Here is a 14,926-nt window from a genome sequence, read left to right as displayed (position 1 = left end):
GATCAAAGTGAGAGGAACTTCAAGCAACAGGCTGTTTTATTATAAAGTGCTCATGAGGCAGAAATGACAGGATCACATCAGCTGTTCTTTTAGTTCACTCCTCAAAAACAATTTTCTGTTATGGTGCTGTATTAGATGCCATGTGCCTCCTCATCACTGAATTACCAAGACCAGAATGTTCCAGCAAAACAGGCTTGGCCAATCTAAAAGTTGCTGAGTCACAAGAACATGCCCCAGAGATTGCCACTTTTAGCCAGTTTATAATGTGTGCCAAGAACCTTAAATGGGCCAGGCGCAGTGGTGTGTACCTATGATTACAATAGCTCAGGAGGCTGGGACAGGAGGATTACGAGTTCAAAGCCAGCCTCAGCAAAAGCGAGGCACTAAGTAACTCAGTGGGACCCTGTCTCTAAATACAAAACAGGGGATGTGGCTCAGTGGTCAAGTGCCCCATGGTACCCCCACCACCTGCAAAAAAAAAAAAAAAAAACTTACACGGATCTTAAGTGTAGCTTGAAATCTGGCAAGTTGCTGCCAGTTTGATGATAGGAAATTGGCTTAACGAAGTATCTCAACCATCAAATTTCTGGGTGGTACCTGAATATTCCAGATCTCAGTCACTAAAGTTAAAAATGTGAAGTCAAACCCCACAACCTTACAAACTGGCAGTTCATGGTTTACGCCATACTTAATCTTGCAATGTACATTGTGTTATCATTATCAACCAAGTTTCCCATGCATTCTTAACACCACTTAGCTTGGCTGGGTGACACTTTACCAGGAATACATACCCAGAGACAAATCATGCTGTATTTAAACAATTTATGCACCTACACATACAAGACAATCATTAAAAGTCATCCAATATTAGTGACATTCTTTAGATTCTTGGAAACATTTCTAAATTATAGATGAAGGCCTACAGCTAACATCAATTCCTCATCTTCCAACTTACTAAATTTCTGGCTTACCCATTTTTCCCATCAATCATTCTTATATTTACCTGTGTACCAACACTTCCCTTTTCAAAAGTCTTTAATAGCTAAATTCACCTTTCTTATGTATTTGAATATGCTATCTTGAAAAAACCAGTGAGCATTCAAACAAGAATCTACCTTTCATTAAATGTTTCTGAATTTCCTATTTCTCCAACTAGGAGAAACCTACTTTTGTTCCTTTTATTAGAAATGCACAGTTTGGGTTATTGCTCTGGAACAGGGACCGAGGTCTGTTTATAAAGTTTTAATAGAATGCAGCCATGCCCATTAGTTTACGTATTGTCTATGTAACCACTTTGGTACAACAGTAGAGCTGAACAATCGCACCAAAGATCACTTCATTTACAAGTTTGACCTCAGTTCTGGAAAAATAGTCTCCAGGAGGGTCAATGGCTCAACCTACAAAAGAAAAAACTGAATCACTATATTACACAATAGAATGGTCCCAAACTCCTATAAAGGATTCACATCTCCAGCCAGCTGTAAGGAATGTGGGCAGAACTAAGAAGGCAGTCACAAGAGGACCACACTAGGATGAGACAAGGACTGGGAGACCACATGTGCATGAGGCCCAGACATCTTCCAAACAGTTCTTGTAGATATCAGACCATTCCCTCTTGGCCTAGCTCACTGTATCCTCCTTACTGTGATATGGCACAGCTATTCCATTTCTAGTTATCTCTAATGACAGAACTGTAGGAATACAAATGAGTAAAACCAAGTTTTAGGTATGACTTTTATTTTTTTCATGCCCAAGTCGGCCTAAGTGGTTGACTTTCACTGCTCCCCTGACTGTCCCCAGTGCCTCTACACCCCAAGAAGAAATATCTACTTTCACTTCACAGCTTGGAGAGTGCCTACGCTTTGGCAGCTGACTTGTAATGGCTCAGAGTGCGAGCGGAAGGGTCAGTGGCATTGATCCACTTGGGCATCCAGTAATGGGTCAGCCAGTCAGCCCGGCCTGGATAGTGTTGTTCAAAGATTTGACGGTAATAATAGCCTTCTTTAGTTTGAGGAGTATTGAAGGGGAATTTTTGGGCTGCAGCTGCCATCATCGCATCGTCAACCTGTAAGAATAAGAGTGTAAGAGCAGAATAGCCTTTTAAATGGCATGGAAATACCTATGTTTGCTGTTACCACAAAACCAAAATAAAGAGAAAGCATGACAATAAATTGTACACGCATCACTTGAAAAGTGCTACAATATCCATAACATGCACAGCTATAGTTAACTTTCAAAAAGTATTCACATGCATATTTCTAATACATATAGGTTATTTTATTCACTTGTGTCTAATGTCTGTAAGTATCCCAAAATAGGTTAAATGGCCAGTGCTGATTAGTAAGCCTCCCCTCTCTCTCTTTCAATTCTAAATACTACTTTATAAACCTTCTTTCCTTATTTCTTACATAATTGTTATTTTAAAAGAGATGCTATTTATAGAGACTATGACTCTCTCCTACAGACAGCAAACATTCAAACTAAACATGAAAAGAACTGAGATTCCAGATCTGCATCTAAATTATTCTATTGCACAAAGTGTTTTTAAAGACCTCGTACCTGATGTTCGACATATTCCTGTAAAATCTGAAACCAGGAATTCTTAACTGAGGTTATCCCATCACTGAAGGCCTCTTTGGGTCGCCAGAGAATCTCCTTAGGAATCAAGTTGGAATCTTCAAATGCCTCTCTCAGGAGATGTTTCTCTATCCCATTCTGACATGAAAACAGAAGAAGCATTAGCAAAAGACACAGATGTAACCTGAGAGCAACAGGCAGTATTTACGTTGAGTTGATTTTACCTACTTTTGGAATTCTCATTTCTGGTGGCAGAGACAAGTAATAGGAAGAAAAGCGATGATCCAGAAATGGAACTCTCAGTTCAAGGCTTAAAGGAGAAAATTGAAAGATCTAAATCAAAATGAGTATTGAGTACCTGTCAATTTAGGTTCAGGCTCAGAGCTTCCAAGCAACGGAACCAGATTGATTAATGTTGGGATTATAGAGCCATTTCAACAACCTCCTATTGACTGTTCTACACTAACAGATGAATACAGAAATCTTCATTCAAAATAATAGATATTATTTCATCTATTGCGTGTGATTATCGTTTTGAGACTATTACTTTTACTTTCCCTTATATGAAAAGTTAAATGTATAACTTGAAAAGCAGAAAAAGTTAAGGATCATGAGTGAGCTGATAATTAAGAATGTACCTTGCCTGGAACTGACTCCAAGTTTTTTCTAGATGAGATCATTTCTTCTCTTATTAACAACTGCAATAACAATTCAGTATTTTTTTTTTACCACTGATTAATATTTTCACATATAGTATGCAAAAGAAACCAATGTTTCACAATATTCCATCAAATGCCACATCATCTGTGCCCTGAATCCTAATGACCCTGGTTAGGATAGACAGAATAGGGTATTAATCATGCATCAGGCTCATTCCCTATCTTCCATGTAATTATTTCCTAAACTCTATCTCCCATGTAATTATTTCCTAAACTAAGTGTGATTCAGTAGAAGAAACTAAAATATTTAATGTCAGTTGTTTATCACATACAGTAAGAGTCTTCACTTCTCCAATGAACAGTTAAAACATGAAAACTTTAGCCAAGGGGGACAAGAACCCTGGTTTTATAATCTAATCAAACCTTCCTTATCTTTGTGCCCTTAGAGTCACTACAGCATCAAAGAGTCATGGTGGGCACTCAATACTTGTTAATATGGAGTTTACAGCCTTAGCTTTTTCTAAAAAGACTTAAAAATAGTTGTAGCTGCCTTCCCTGTAGGTCAGATGTAGAATGTTATTAAACTTTAAAGATGGAAACTGTCTGAGGCAACCCACAGAAGATCCCTCCCCATTACCACAATAGCACTTTGACTTCAGCCCAATTCTTGGGGACTAAGTTAAGAAACCAGCTTCATTTATTCCATAAAAGTCATACTTCACAACATATATACCGACTGGGGAAAAAAAAATTGACCACTGATCTTTTCCATTTTTGAAGACTGTTTTTTTTTTGTTTTTTTAAACAATTGTCAAGTTACCCGTGGGCAGCAGTAGTCCTGTCTGCACGGAGAACATCAAACAAATAGAGTTCCTTCAGAAGCCTCTCACTCTCTTCCTCAGCCTTTTCAGGAGAAGGTGCCTATTTTACAAAGAAAGAACAGAACAACAGCTTTGCTTGTGGCACACCAAACTACTTTTACTTCTCCCTTTTAAGCATATTCCAACACTAAAGGTAGGTAAGATAGAAAGCAAAGCAAGGGGAAGGACAGGAGTAAATGTCTGGTTAGAGACAGGCAATGCCTTATAAAACATACCTACCACAACTGCTAACATTACAACAGATAAAACAGATGAAGACATAGAAAGGTGATTGCAACTTCGTTCATTTTAAAGAATGAAAATCATCTGATACTATTATTAAGACTTCTTTCTTCCCCAAAGAAATACGAAACAGACACTATTGATTTCCTCATAAATTCAGAAGGTACTTAGAAAAGTCACTGCTAACACTGAAAAGGACAGATAATAGAACAGTCAAATGTTTCCTACTAGCACAAATGTCCTCTGCTTCAGAGTGCTCACCTTGTGGAAATAAATGTAACCCTGCGTAAGTTCATCAGATCCCTCTCCAGAAAAGATCACCACGCTGTCTGTGTTCTTCCGAATATACTTGGAAATTAAATACATGCCTTAAATAAGAAAGAAATCAATGTTAATGTCAACATAACCCTCCACCAAAAATATCTTTTTATTTGGCTTTCAGAAACAACTGCAGACTTTACTATTATACTAGACTTTGTATTAACAGAAAATAGTTTCCAAAATAATGACCTTACACAGATAAGCCATTTATATGTACTTAATTCAAAAGTTATACCATTGCAATAAACAGCCAGAAATCATTCTACAATTTTGTAAACAGGCTTAAAATTTCTAATGTTTTTAGACCAAGAACATATACCTTGAAATTTTGCTAAACTGAATAATATTCAAACACATAAAAATCATGCTTTACATGCTGGTATTAATACATAAAAATAAGGGTTTTACTATGATTTAGATATGTCATTTGTTCCCCAAGGGTTCATGTGTTGGAGGCTTGGTCTATAGTGTGGCCATGTGACAGGTGGTGGGATCTGTAAAAGGTGGGCATGCTAAGAGCTGGGTGGGTCATGGAGACATCCCCGTGTAAGGGAAGGGACTGATGTAGTTCTCATGAGACTCTTAGCTCTGGGGAGGGCTAATTATTAAAAGAGTCCTTTCCTGAGTGCTGGCCTCCTGTCTCTCTTTGTAATCTCTCACTCTCATGCATGTTCCCACCTGGATGCAATCCACCATGAGGTGGCACAGCTGGGGTCTTGCCAGGCTGCCACACTGTTTGAACTTTCAGCCTCCAAACTTCAACTTAAATTAACTCCTTTTAAGTTATCTAACCTCAGGTATTTCATTACAGTCACATAAAATACACTAACTGAAATAGTTTAGTTTTAATTTTTTTGGACTGACTTCACCCAAGACTCCCATTTACAAATTTTATATAATTAAGGCAGCTACATAAGTTATTGAAACATGTCTGCTTGATCCCTGCTCCACATCTTCCTAAACCAGTGTTCTCTCTCTTTCCCTCCCCCCAGGGCTGAGGAACTCAGAGCCTTGTGTGTACTAGACAAGTGCTCTGCCACTGACACTGAGCTAAATACACAACCCGAGTGTCTCTTTTAAACCTTTCTTTTAATAACCTCCCTCTCCTCAAGGGAAACTTTTAAACCCCCCCTGCTAATCCCACCCCCAACCCCATTAAATTTCAGTAACACAGATAAATTGTGTATCTACTTACTCACTGTAATGTCTTAGAGGGCAAGAGTTTTTTTTTTTTGTTTGTTTGTTTTTTGTCCTCCAAGTTAAATGTTTTTAAAAAGAGGATTATCTAAGCTACTGTTATTTTACAGGCTTAACAACATTGGCTTTTTTCTGATTTGGGGTACATTTTCTATATCAATATGTATCCATCAGATAAAACTAGCATTATTTGTAGAGCTAAATAACTGCTAGTGACTGAAATTGTAGATGGAATATTTACCAAAATACATCTAAAGTAAGAATTCCTTAAGGAAAATAAATTACAACATGCACGTAATTCCCCATTTTCCAAAGACTAGTGTTCCATCCATGTATCCATGGGGGACTGTTTCAAGGACCCCTTCCTTGTGAATACCAAAAGTCACAAATGCTCAAGTCCTTTATATAATATGGACAGTATCTGCATATAATCCCACATAACTTACTGTACAGAGGCATGACTCATTTTATTATGCTTTAGTTTTATTATGATTCAGATATTTGGTTTCTTACAAACTTATTTTCCCAAGAGCCCAGATGACTATTAGCATTTTTTTAGCAATAGAGAATTTTATAATTAATGTACATATATTTTTCAGACAATGCAGTTGCATACTTCACAGATCACACAGTTCAGTGTAAATATATCTTTTTATGTACTGGGAAATCAGAAACTTCATGATTCAATTTCTAGTAGTATTTGCATTACTGAAGAGGTCCAGAACTGAAATCATAATCGCTCTGAGGCATAGTATGCCTGTGCTTTAAGTCATCTTTAGATGACTTTTAATACCTAATACAAACAATGCAAATGCTATGTAAATAGTTGTCATACTATACTGCTTAGAGAATAATGACAAGAAAAAAAACAGTCTACACAAGTTCAGTACAGATTTAATTTTTTCTTTTTTTTCAAATATTGTCAATCCTCGGTTGGTTGAATCTAAGGATGAAGAACTCACAAATACAGAAGGCCAACTGATAGCCCAAGAAACTATACGAAACTAGAGAAACAAGGAGGGAAAAGGGTGGAAAATTGTATCCACTCTTTGGGGAAATATAAACAGTGACAACATAAATGTGGAGTCTAAACTGCGTATTTAGTATTTCCTTCACTACAAAAGAAATTCATGGAATTGTTAAGTGATCTTAAACAATTTGCAATATAGGACTTTTGTTTGTACTCATTCTTTTTTTTTTAAGATATTTATTTTTTAGTTGTACTTGGACACATTACTTTTATTTTATTTATTTATTGCTTTATATGGTGCTGAGGATGGAACCCAGGGCCTCAATTACGCTAGGCGAATGCTCTACTGCTGAGCCACTACCCCAGCCCCATGAACTCATTCTTAAAAAACATTTCTTAAACTAAAGGCCCATGTGTTGAAAGCTCAGCTCCCAGCCTGTGGAGCTACTGGAAGACAGTGGGACCTTTAGGAAGTGGGAGCTACTGGAAAGAAGTAGATGAGTGGGGGTGCATGGAAGGAGTTATTGGGACCCTAGCCCCTCCCCTTTTTTTCCTTCTGGGTCAGCATGAGGAGAACAGCTTTACCCTAACATGTGCTCTCTTTTGCAATGTTCTGCAAATGTTCAAGAACAACAGAGCCAACTGACTAGGACTGAAACTTTTGAAACCATGAGCTTCAAAATAAACCATTTTTCCTTTTAAATTAATTGTTTCAGATATCTGTCACAGCAGAAGAAAGCTAACACATTAATTCTTGAAATAATTTTTTAAAACCTCATTATTTGTCTTCAATATTAAAAAAAAATTTTAATAACATAAAATATCTTACCTACTGATGCTCGAACTGTTGTAATGTCATAAGTTTCCAAGGAAAATATAACTTCATCCAGGGCCTGAATACCCTCCTCAGAGTTAAAAAGGACTTCATGATGTTCACTTCCAATATGATTTGCCACCTGATTAAAGAAATATTCAAATTCTTTTATTTAAAGGAAATAACCCTGAAAATGAAACAGATAGTACCTCACAAAACATGATGAATTTAGTAGTGAAAAATAAACAAGGGAAAATAAGAAAAAATAATTCCCCAGGTCACCACAGTAAGAAGAAATAATTCTCCAGGCCACCACATTCAAGCCCCATGCTGCCAAGTGCCTCTGCTTGTTCCTGACCTCTCAACCACAAGAAGTAAATCTCCCATCAGCCCCTCCAGCTTCAAGACTGAAACCTAAGAGTCAAGAGGCTCCCAATTAGTATCCCTCCCTCCCCACCAATTGTATTAATCTAGTATCTTTCTCTAGTTCAACGTGCTTTCACTTTGAACTTGGTCTCCTTTTTATACTCCTAAAATGTCTAATATTAGACCCTGGGTGTTACTCCTACATAGAATGGCCCTTGGCTCCTTCTATTTTCTCAGGCTGTTTTGCAATCAACTCTCATTGAGATTGATTTCTAGCTCTTTCTTATCCATTCTAAGTTCTTCCAGATCAAGAACCAGATGTCCCACACTGAATATGTACAAGCCCCCTCTGCCCATAGGTCAAAGCATTATGACTTATTAAAAAAAAAAAAAAATAGAAACAGCTAATATTCACCACTTATTACATATGCTAGGTTCTACTCCACATATTTCAAATGAATTATATATATATATATATATATATATATATATATTTTTTTTTTTTACCTCAAAACTATCCCATTATAGACACTTTTATATCCATTACATAAGAACTTTTATGGTAGAGCCAGGATTCGAAACCAGAAGCTAGTCCCCAAGCCACCACACCAAGCTTACCACCACACCAAGCCCTTACTTTCTGAAGTACAGAAATAGGGTCTTTGTGAGGATTATATGGGTCATGGTAGATGACAGTACCTAGAGGACACTATTCAACTCAGCTGATATTCAAAAGGCATTTCAATCTATTTTAACATTTTTAATTCAAAACAATTACTAAGGTCAAAAGAACGGTACAAATAGAATCTATGCTTGATTTTCATTCTAATAACAAGTCTGCTGTAATACATAATGGGCAAAGACAGAGTTTTTACCTTTCGTTTTTTAAAATTTTATTTTTAGTAAATTATTAATTTATTGTAATTTGTCTTACATGATGGCAGAATGCAATTCATTTCATATTACACATATAGAGCACATTTTTTCAAGTCACTGATTGTACACAGTGTCTTACCTTTCTAGCAGCCAGTAAATCGGGGCTGTCCTCCATGCCAATTGCAAATGTCTGGAGAGCATACTGTACTTGGGCCTCTTTTAGTTGCTTCAGCAGAGTGGCAGCAACCAAGCTGGAGTCCAAGCCTCCTGCAGAAAAAAAAGAGCAAATATACTGGTTAGGTGCTTAGCATTAGACAGGGATGCATATGATATACATCTGGACTGTAGTTTTACTATTTAAGACCCCCAAGTTTTTTAAATTAAAATGAACCTTAATAAGAGAAAAATGTTTTTTATTGGACACTTGATAAGGTAACTATACAAAATGGTTAAAATCACTAGAGTTCTAAAGAATGTGTACTAACTAGCTCTTATACTAATAATACAGCAACAGTGTAATTCTAAGTCACAGTATTAATATGAATATTAAATAGCTTACAAAAAAACTTTTATGTCCTATAATAAAGGAAAGATTAAATCTTAAAACAAAAATATTTTATAGTCAAACCTCAGGGTGGCTACAAATCATTTCACTTAAACAAACATACAAAAACTATTAGTTTTTTTTTTTTAAAAGACCTCACCTGATAAAAGGCAACCAATACGTCTGTCTGTCATCAAACGCTTCTTAACAGCATTGTCAAAAAGGATGCGGAGGTTGGTCTTCACGGTTTCTATCTCAAAACCTATAAAAACAAAGTAAATGAAACAGCTCCAGAAAGGCTGGGGCTCCGTTAGTTACTGAAATGAGGTCCACAGTCACCCACTTCCACCATGATGGCAATCTCTCAACAGGGGAGCCTGCCAAATCACCTCCAAGTAAATTAGGAAACGTACTGGCATGAGAACGTGACCATTTTCCTTTAGTGGGGGGTGCTGCAGGGGTGGGTGGGCTTTTATTACCTGGGAAGAGTTTCTCCACACTGTCATAGAGGACATGCAGAGGCTCATCCCTGCAGTGATGATATTTAACCATTTCCACAGATGCGACTTTGCCATTTGGTTTTAAATCCAAAACTTCATAATGTCCCGGAAGAAAAGGCTCCACTTTTAAAAAAGGAGCTGTGGAGTGTTTCAATGTAACAAGACCTACAAATCCAAAAAGATAATATTCAAATAAGGGAACACCTCATAGTAACTGTTATAACTAACATCCTATAAATTCCTACTTATTTCCCCCCCTTTAATATACATCCATATTCATTATATAAATAAAATGGAGGTGGGGGTTAATCAGCCAAAGTTCTAGCATCTACTTACTAGGGAGATTAAAGTGGCATTGTGACATACTGCAAAATTACACTAATTTGTAGTAATTCAAAACAACAGAAGAACCTCCAGTATTCAATTCCCTTTCCCTAGCTGGAATTTCTGATGAGGAAAATTTTATTTTCTACAATAAAGCAAACAAACACAAAAAGAAAGGATACAATTAAAAGGAAAAAAGAGGAATTTAAATGTTAATTTTATGATATAATGGCAGTCATTTCTTTGTCATCACTGAGGTATTTTAAGAAAAGATCCTTTAACAAGCAAAATGCTCCACTGTTAATATGTAAAAGTCACACATCTATCCCACAATCACCTTTATATACCATGTATGAATAAAAGCAGACAAATTTCTTCAGTAACTTTCTACAGGCAGTAACTAAATAGACATCACCATTACCTTTGACTGCAAAGTCAATGTTTTACTGCCTATCTCTACAGAAAACACAGCATGATTTACTACCTGAGCTTATTAACCCAGTAATCTCTGACTACAAAGATCAGACATAGGACCCACATGTTCTCACTAGCTCCCAGAGCTCAAGTGAGTTACATACCCCTACAAGGGCTACAGGGTAATGAAAAGGCTTTAAGTAGAATGTATCAAGATCAAAATGGGTATGCAAAAGGGCACTGGTTAAGGATACAGACAAGAAAATCAAGAAATTTTGGACAAATTGGACATGAGACTATAGTTCCATATCAAGAGCCCATAAGGTCTAGAGGAGACCCAGTAGAAGTAGGAATCTTTTTTTTTAAGTAACTTTGAAAACTGGAAAATAAGTTCTCCCACTTTCTTCTTTTTCATGATTGTTTTGGCTATTCTGGGTCCCTTATAAGTCAGTATGAATTTTAGAGTCAGCCCGTCAATTTCTATAAAAAGTCATCTGGGTTTCTGACAGAGATTGCACTGAATCTATCAATCGATTTGAAGAGTACTATCATCTTAACAATGTTAAATTTTTGATCCATGATGATGGGATACTTTTGCATTCATTTATATTTTATTACATTTTTAATCATGTTTTATGATATTCAAAGTATAAGTTTAGCACCTCTTTAGTTAAATTTATTCCTAAATACTTTATTTTTTGATGCCATTATAAATGGAATTGTTTTCTTTCATTTTCAGAATGTTCACTGCAAAGTGTATAGTGTTTACTGCATATGTCAATCAAATATAACTTTTGTACACTGATTTTGTATACTGCAATCTTGCTGAACATCTTTCTGAGATTTGTATCTAAAATATACAAGGAATTATTATATACAATTAAGTAATAAGATAGATGACTCAATTACAAATGGGTAATTCAGAAAGGGACAAATAAACTCTTCTGTATTTAAACAGTGGATTACTTGGTGGTTTAAAAAAAAGGAGGGGGGCATCAAGTTAATGACATTCAGTTGAACAACTAATAAAAAAAAAAGATAAATCAGATATTTTTCCCTAGACACATGCTTTCTGATATGCAGTCAATCTCCAAATTCTGATAACATCTATTACTGAAAATAAAGCAAGTAAGTCTGATGTTAAAAAAAAAAAAAAGTTAATGACATTCAGGAACTTTGAATGCACATTGCTAAGTAAAAGAAGCCAGTCTGATGGGGCTATGTACTATTTGAGCGTAACTTTAAAATACTCTAAGAAAAGCAAAATTATAGACATTAAAAAGATCAGTGCTTGCCAGGGGTTCAGGAGCCAGAATAAGAGAAAAGATGACGGTGAATCACAGATATCACAGATTTTTAGGACAATGAAACTAGTCTACATGGTACTTTATGATAGATACATGGTAGTATGCATTTGTTAAATACAAAGAACTATATAATACAAAGAGTGAACCCCAATGTAAACAATGGACTTCAGCTAATATAATACATCAATACCAATTCATCAATCATAACAAATGTAACAGTCATGCAAGATGCCAATAGTGGAGGAAACTAGTAGGACAGAGGGAATATGGGGGCACTCCATACTTACCACTCAAATTTTTTGAGACCATAAACTTCTCTTTAAAAAAAGTCTATTAATTTTTAATGAAATAATCCTCAGCAGGAAGAAAAAATTGGGAAAGACTCTGTAGACATTTCTCCAAATATATACAAATAGCCTATAAGCACATGAAAAGATTCTTGACATCATTGTCAGAAGGGAAATACAAAACCAAAAACACAGCAAGATACCATGTCACACACACTAGGATGGCTAGACTCAAAATATTCACATGTAAGTGTGAGGAGATGGAGAACTGAAACTTTCACAAGTTGCTGATGAGAACATAAACTGATACAGCCATTTTGGAAAACAGTCTGTCAATTCCACAAACAATTAAAAACAGTGACCATATGATCTAGGAATTCCACTCTTAGGTATATACCTAAGAGAAATAAAAACATACATCCACAAACACTTGCACACAAATATTTACAGCAGTATTATTAATAAATGGAAAAATAAATGTGGTATGTAATGAAGTATTATTTGGCAATAAAAAGGAAGTGCTCACAACACAAATAAATCTTGAAAATATTCTACTAAGTAAAAGAATCCACAAAATTCCATATAATGATATGAATTTATCCATATGGAATGTCCAGAATAGGACATTCATAGAGACAAAAAGCAGATTGGTACTTGCCAGGGGCTAGAAGGTAGGGTAAGAAATGTTGTAGATAACAAATAAATAGAGAAGAGGAATGACAGATAAAGGGTACAGGATTTCTTTTTGAGGAGACAAAAAATATTCTAAAATTATCTGGAGTGCTGGTTACACATATCTGTGATAGTAGCTGATAAGGTTCCACAGTGCAATAACTACAGGGCCAACCCTGTGATTACAATATGACACAGGAAAACTTGTCATATACATACAGGATCAAACTAGATGTAGACTATATCAGCATAATAAAAACATAAATGTACTATAGACTCATACCTCAAGGATTACAGAATTTAAATATTGAAACAGGGAGTCCCATTCCTCTGTTTAAAAAGAAAACATAGCTCTAAGGATCCATAAAAGTCACGTGTAAAATTGTGATTGCTCCTCCCCAGGGTTTATCAAATATGATTTAGAAGAAAACACAAAGCCAGAACACAAACGAAAAAAATTCTCTCATTACCTTTAGCTTCTGAACACACAGCCAGAAATCCATCTTCTGTCATGGCTTTAAACAAAGGTCTGACTCCATAGGTATCTCTGCCCAGGAACACTTTCTTATTGGCAGTGTCCAGTAAAATAAAAGCAAACACCCCATCCAACAGACAAATAGTTTGCTCAATTCCTCCTTTGTCATACAGATGAAGAATTATCTCACCATCCACTTTTGTCTGGTATTCGAATTCAAAATGCTGTTGCAACTTAAGAAACAGAGCAAAATAAAAATGTCAGCATGCTTGTGTGTTCACTAATAACTTTTTATTACAATGTTGATTCAGTATTTCTGTGCTTTATAAAAATTTCAAGCACTTTAGAGGTTTAGAAGAATCGTGGCATTATCAAAATACAGCTAATTTCAACCTATGATTCTGCTAGTTCTTTACAACATAAGGTTACTGTCTTAGTTGCTATCTAATAAATGGGATGCACAGTGGCAATGTACCAGAACAGTTAAGGCATGTAGGGATGAAAATGCATACTATTTACATACTCTGTATGTAATACACCTATATTTACATATACAGTCATCACTTAATATTCGTGGGGGTTTGGTTCCAAAATCCCACCCAGATAACAACATCTGCAGATGCTTGAATTCCTTAAATAAAATGTTGTAATGTTTATTATATATAACCTACAAATATCCTTTGGTATACTTTAAATCATCTCTAGATTATCTATAATACCTGACACAATATAAATGCATGCTATGTAAATGGTTGTTAGACTATATTGTTTAGGGAACAAGAAAAAAAAAATGTACATTCTCAGTACAAAGACAATTTTCCCCCCAAATATTTTCCATCCAGTTAGTTGAATCTGTGGATACAGAATCCACAGACTTGGAGGGCTAACTGCATATGCCTAAGTTAAGGAAACAGCTCACCCAGTTGCCAAAACACAATGACACTAAAAATGTGTTTTCAGCAACTATGAACTTTTGGTCTGGGAATAGAGTATTGCCTAAGGTTCTTCCTGATCAGCCTCAAAGACCTACCTGTGAAAATTTAAAGCAAAAAAAAACACCACTTTCTGACAAATAACTGACTCTACCACAATGACAAATACATAATCCAAAACAAAGCTACTTGTCCTCAGGGGTGAACTACCACATCCAGACTCCATCACTGCAGTGGCATTAAAGCTACTTCTCACTGATAGAGAAAAATGACAGTGGGGCTTTATCAGTCCACATGCCCCAAAGGAACAGAAGAGATGGTCACTGCCATCACATGCAGAATGCTTGATTAAACTGTGGCTAATTCAGTGGCTCTCCACTACCACTGACAAACTTCTGAGGGTGTCAAGTCCTTAGTGTGTGCTGCTTTCTTTGTACTAAAACTCACATTGTTGGCTGACAAGAGAAAAAAGTTAGAGAAACAAAATCAGGTGGAAAGCTTGAATAAGCATAAACATTCAGAGCATGCTTCCAATTTTCAAAAAGTAAATCTATAACGTATGACCTATAAATATGCTTCACAGTCTAG

General features: G+C 35.9%; 1 protein-coding gene across 3 annotated transcripts in view; it reads right to left on the bottom strand.

The window, feature by feature from the left end:
- Positions 1–1,720: 1,720 nt before the first annotated feature.
- The window catches only part of Asns (asparagine synthetase (glutamine-hydrolyzing)), a 183,679-nt gene continuing 170,473 nt past the window's right edge, over positions 1,721–14,926 (bottom strand). For all 3 annotated transcript variants that reach the window (XM_078040382.1, XM_005331786.5, XM_040291540.2), the window contains 10 exons: positions 13,402–13,639; positions 9,907–10,092; positions 9,588–9,689; positions 9,023–9,150; positions 7,657–7,783; positions 4,601–4,707; positions 4,057–4,157; positions 2,806–2,887; positions 2,560–2,715; positions 1,721–2,065 (listed from right to left, as the gene is read on the bottom strand). In XM_078040382.1, coding sequence (XP_077896508.1) covers positions 1,856–2,065; positions 2,560–2,715; positions 2,806–2,887; positions 4,057–4,157; positions 4,601–4,707; positions 7,657–7,783; positions 9,023–9,150; positions 9,588–9,689; positions 9,907–10,092; positions 13,402–13,639 — 1,437 coding nt within the window. In that variant the 3' untranslated portion in view covers positions 1,721–1,855. The remainder of the gene's footprint in view (positions 2,066–2,559; positions 2,716–2,805; positions 2,888–4,056; positions 4,158–4,600; positions 4,708–7,656; positions 7,784–9,022; positions 9,151–9,587; positions 9,690–9,906; positions 10,093–13,401; positions 13,640–14,926) is intronic.

The sequence above is a fragment of the Ictidomys tridecemlineatus genome, chromosome 2 (assembly GCF_052094955.1).
Source record: "Ictidomys tridecemlineatus isolate mIctTri1 chromosome 2, mIctTri1.hap1, whole genome shotgun sequence".
Lineage (NCBI taxonomy): Eukaryota > Metazoa > Chordata > Mammalia > Rodentia > Sciuridae > Ictidomys > Ictidomys tridecemlineatus.
The sequence above is the reverse complement of the archived record's forward strand: the minus strand, read 5'-3'. Positions and strand labels throughout refer to the sequence as shown.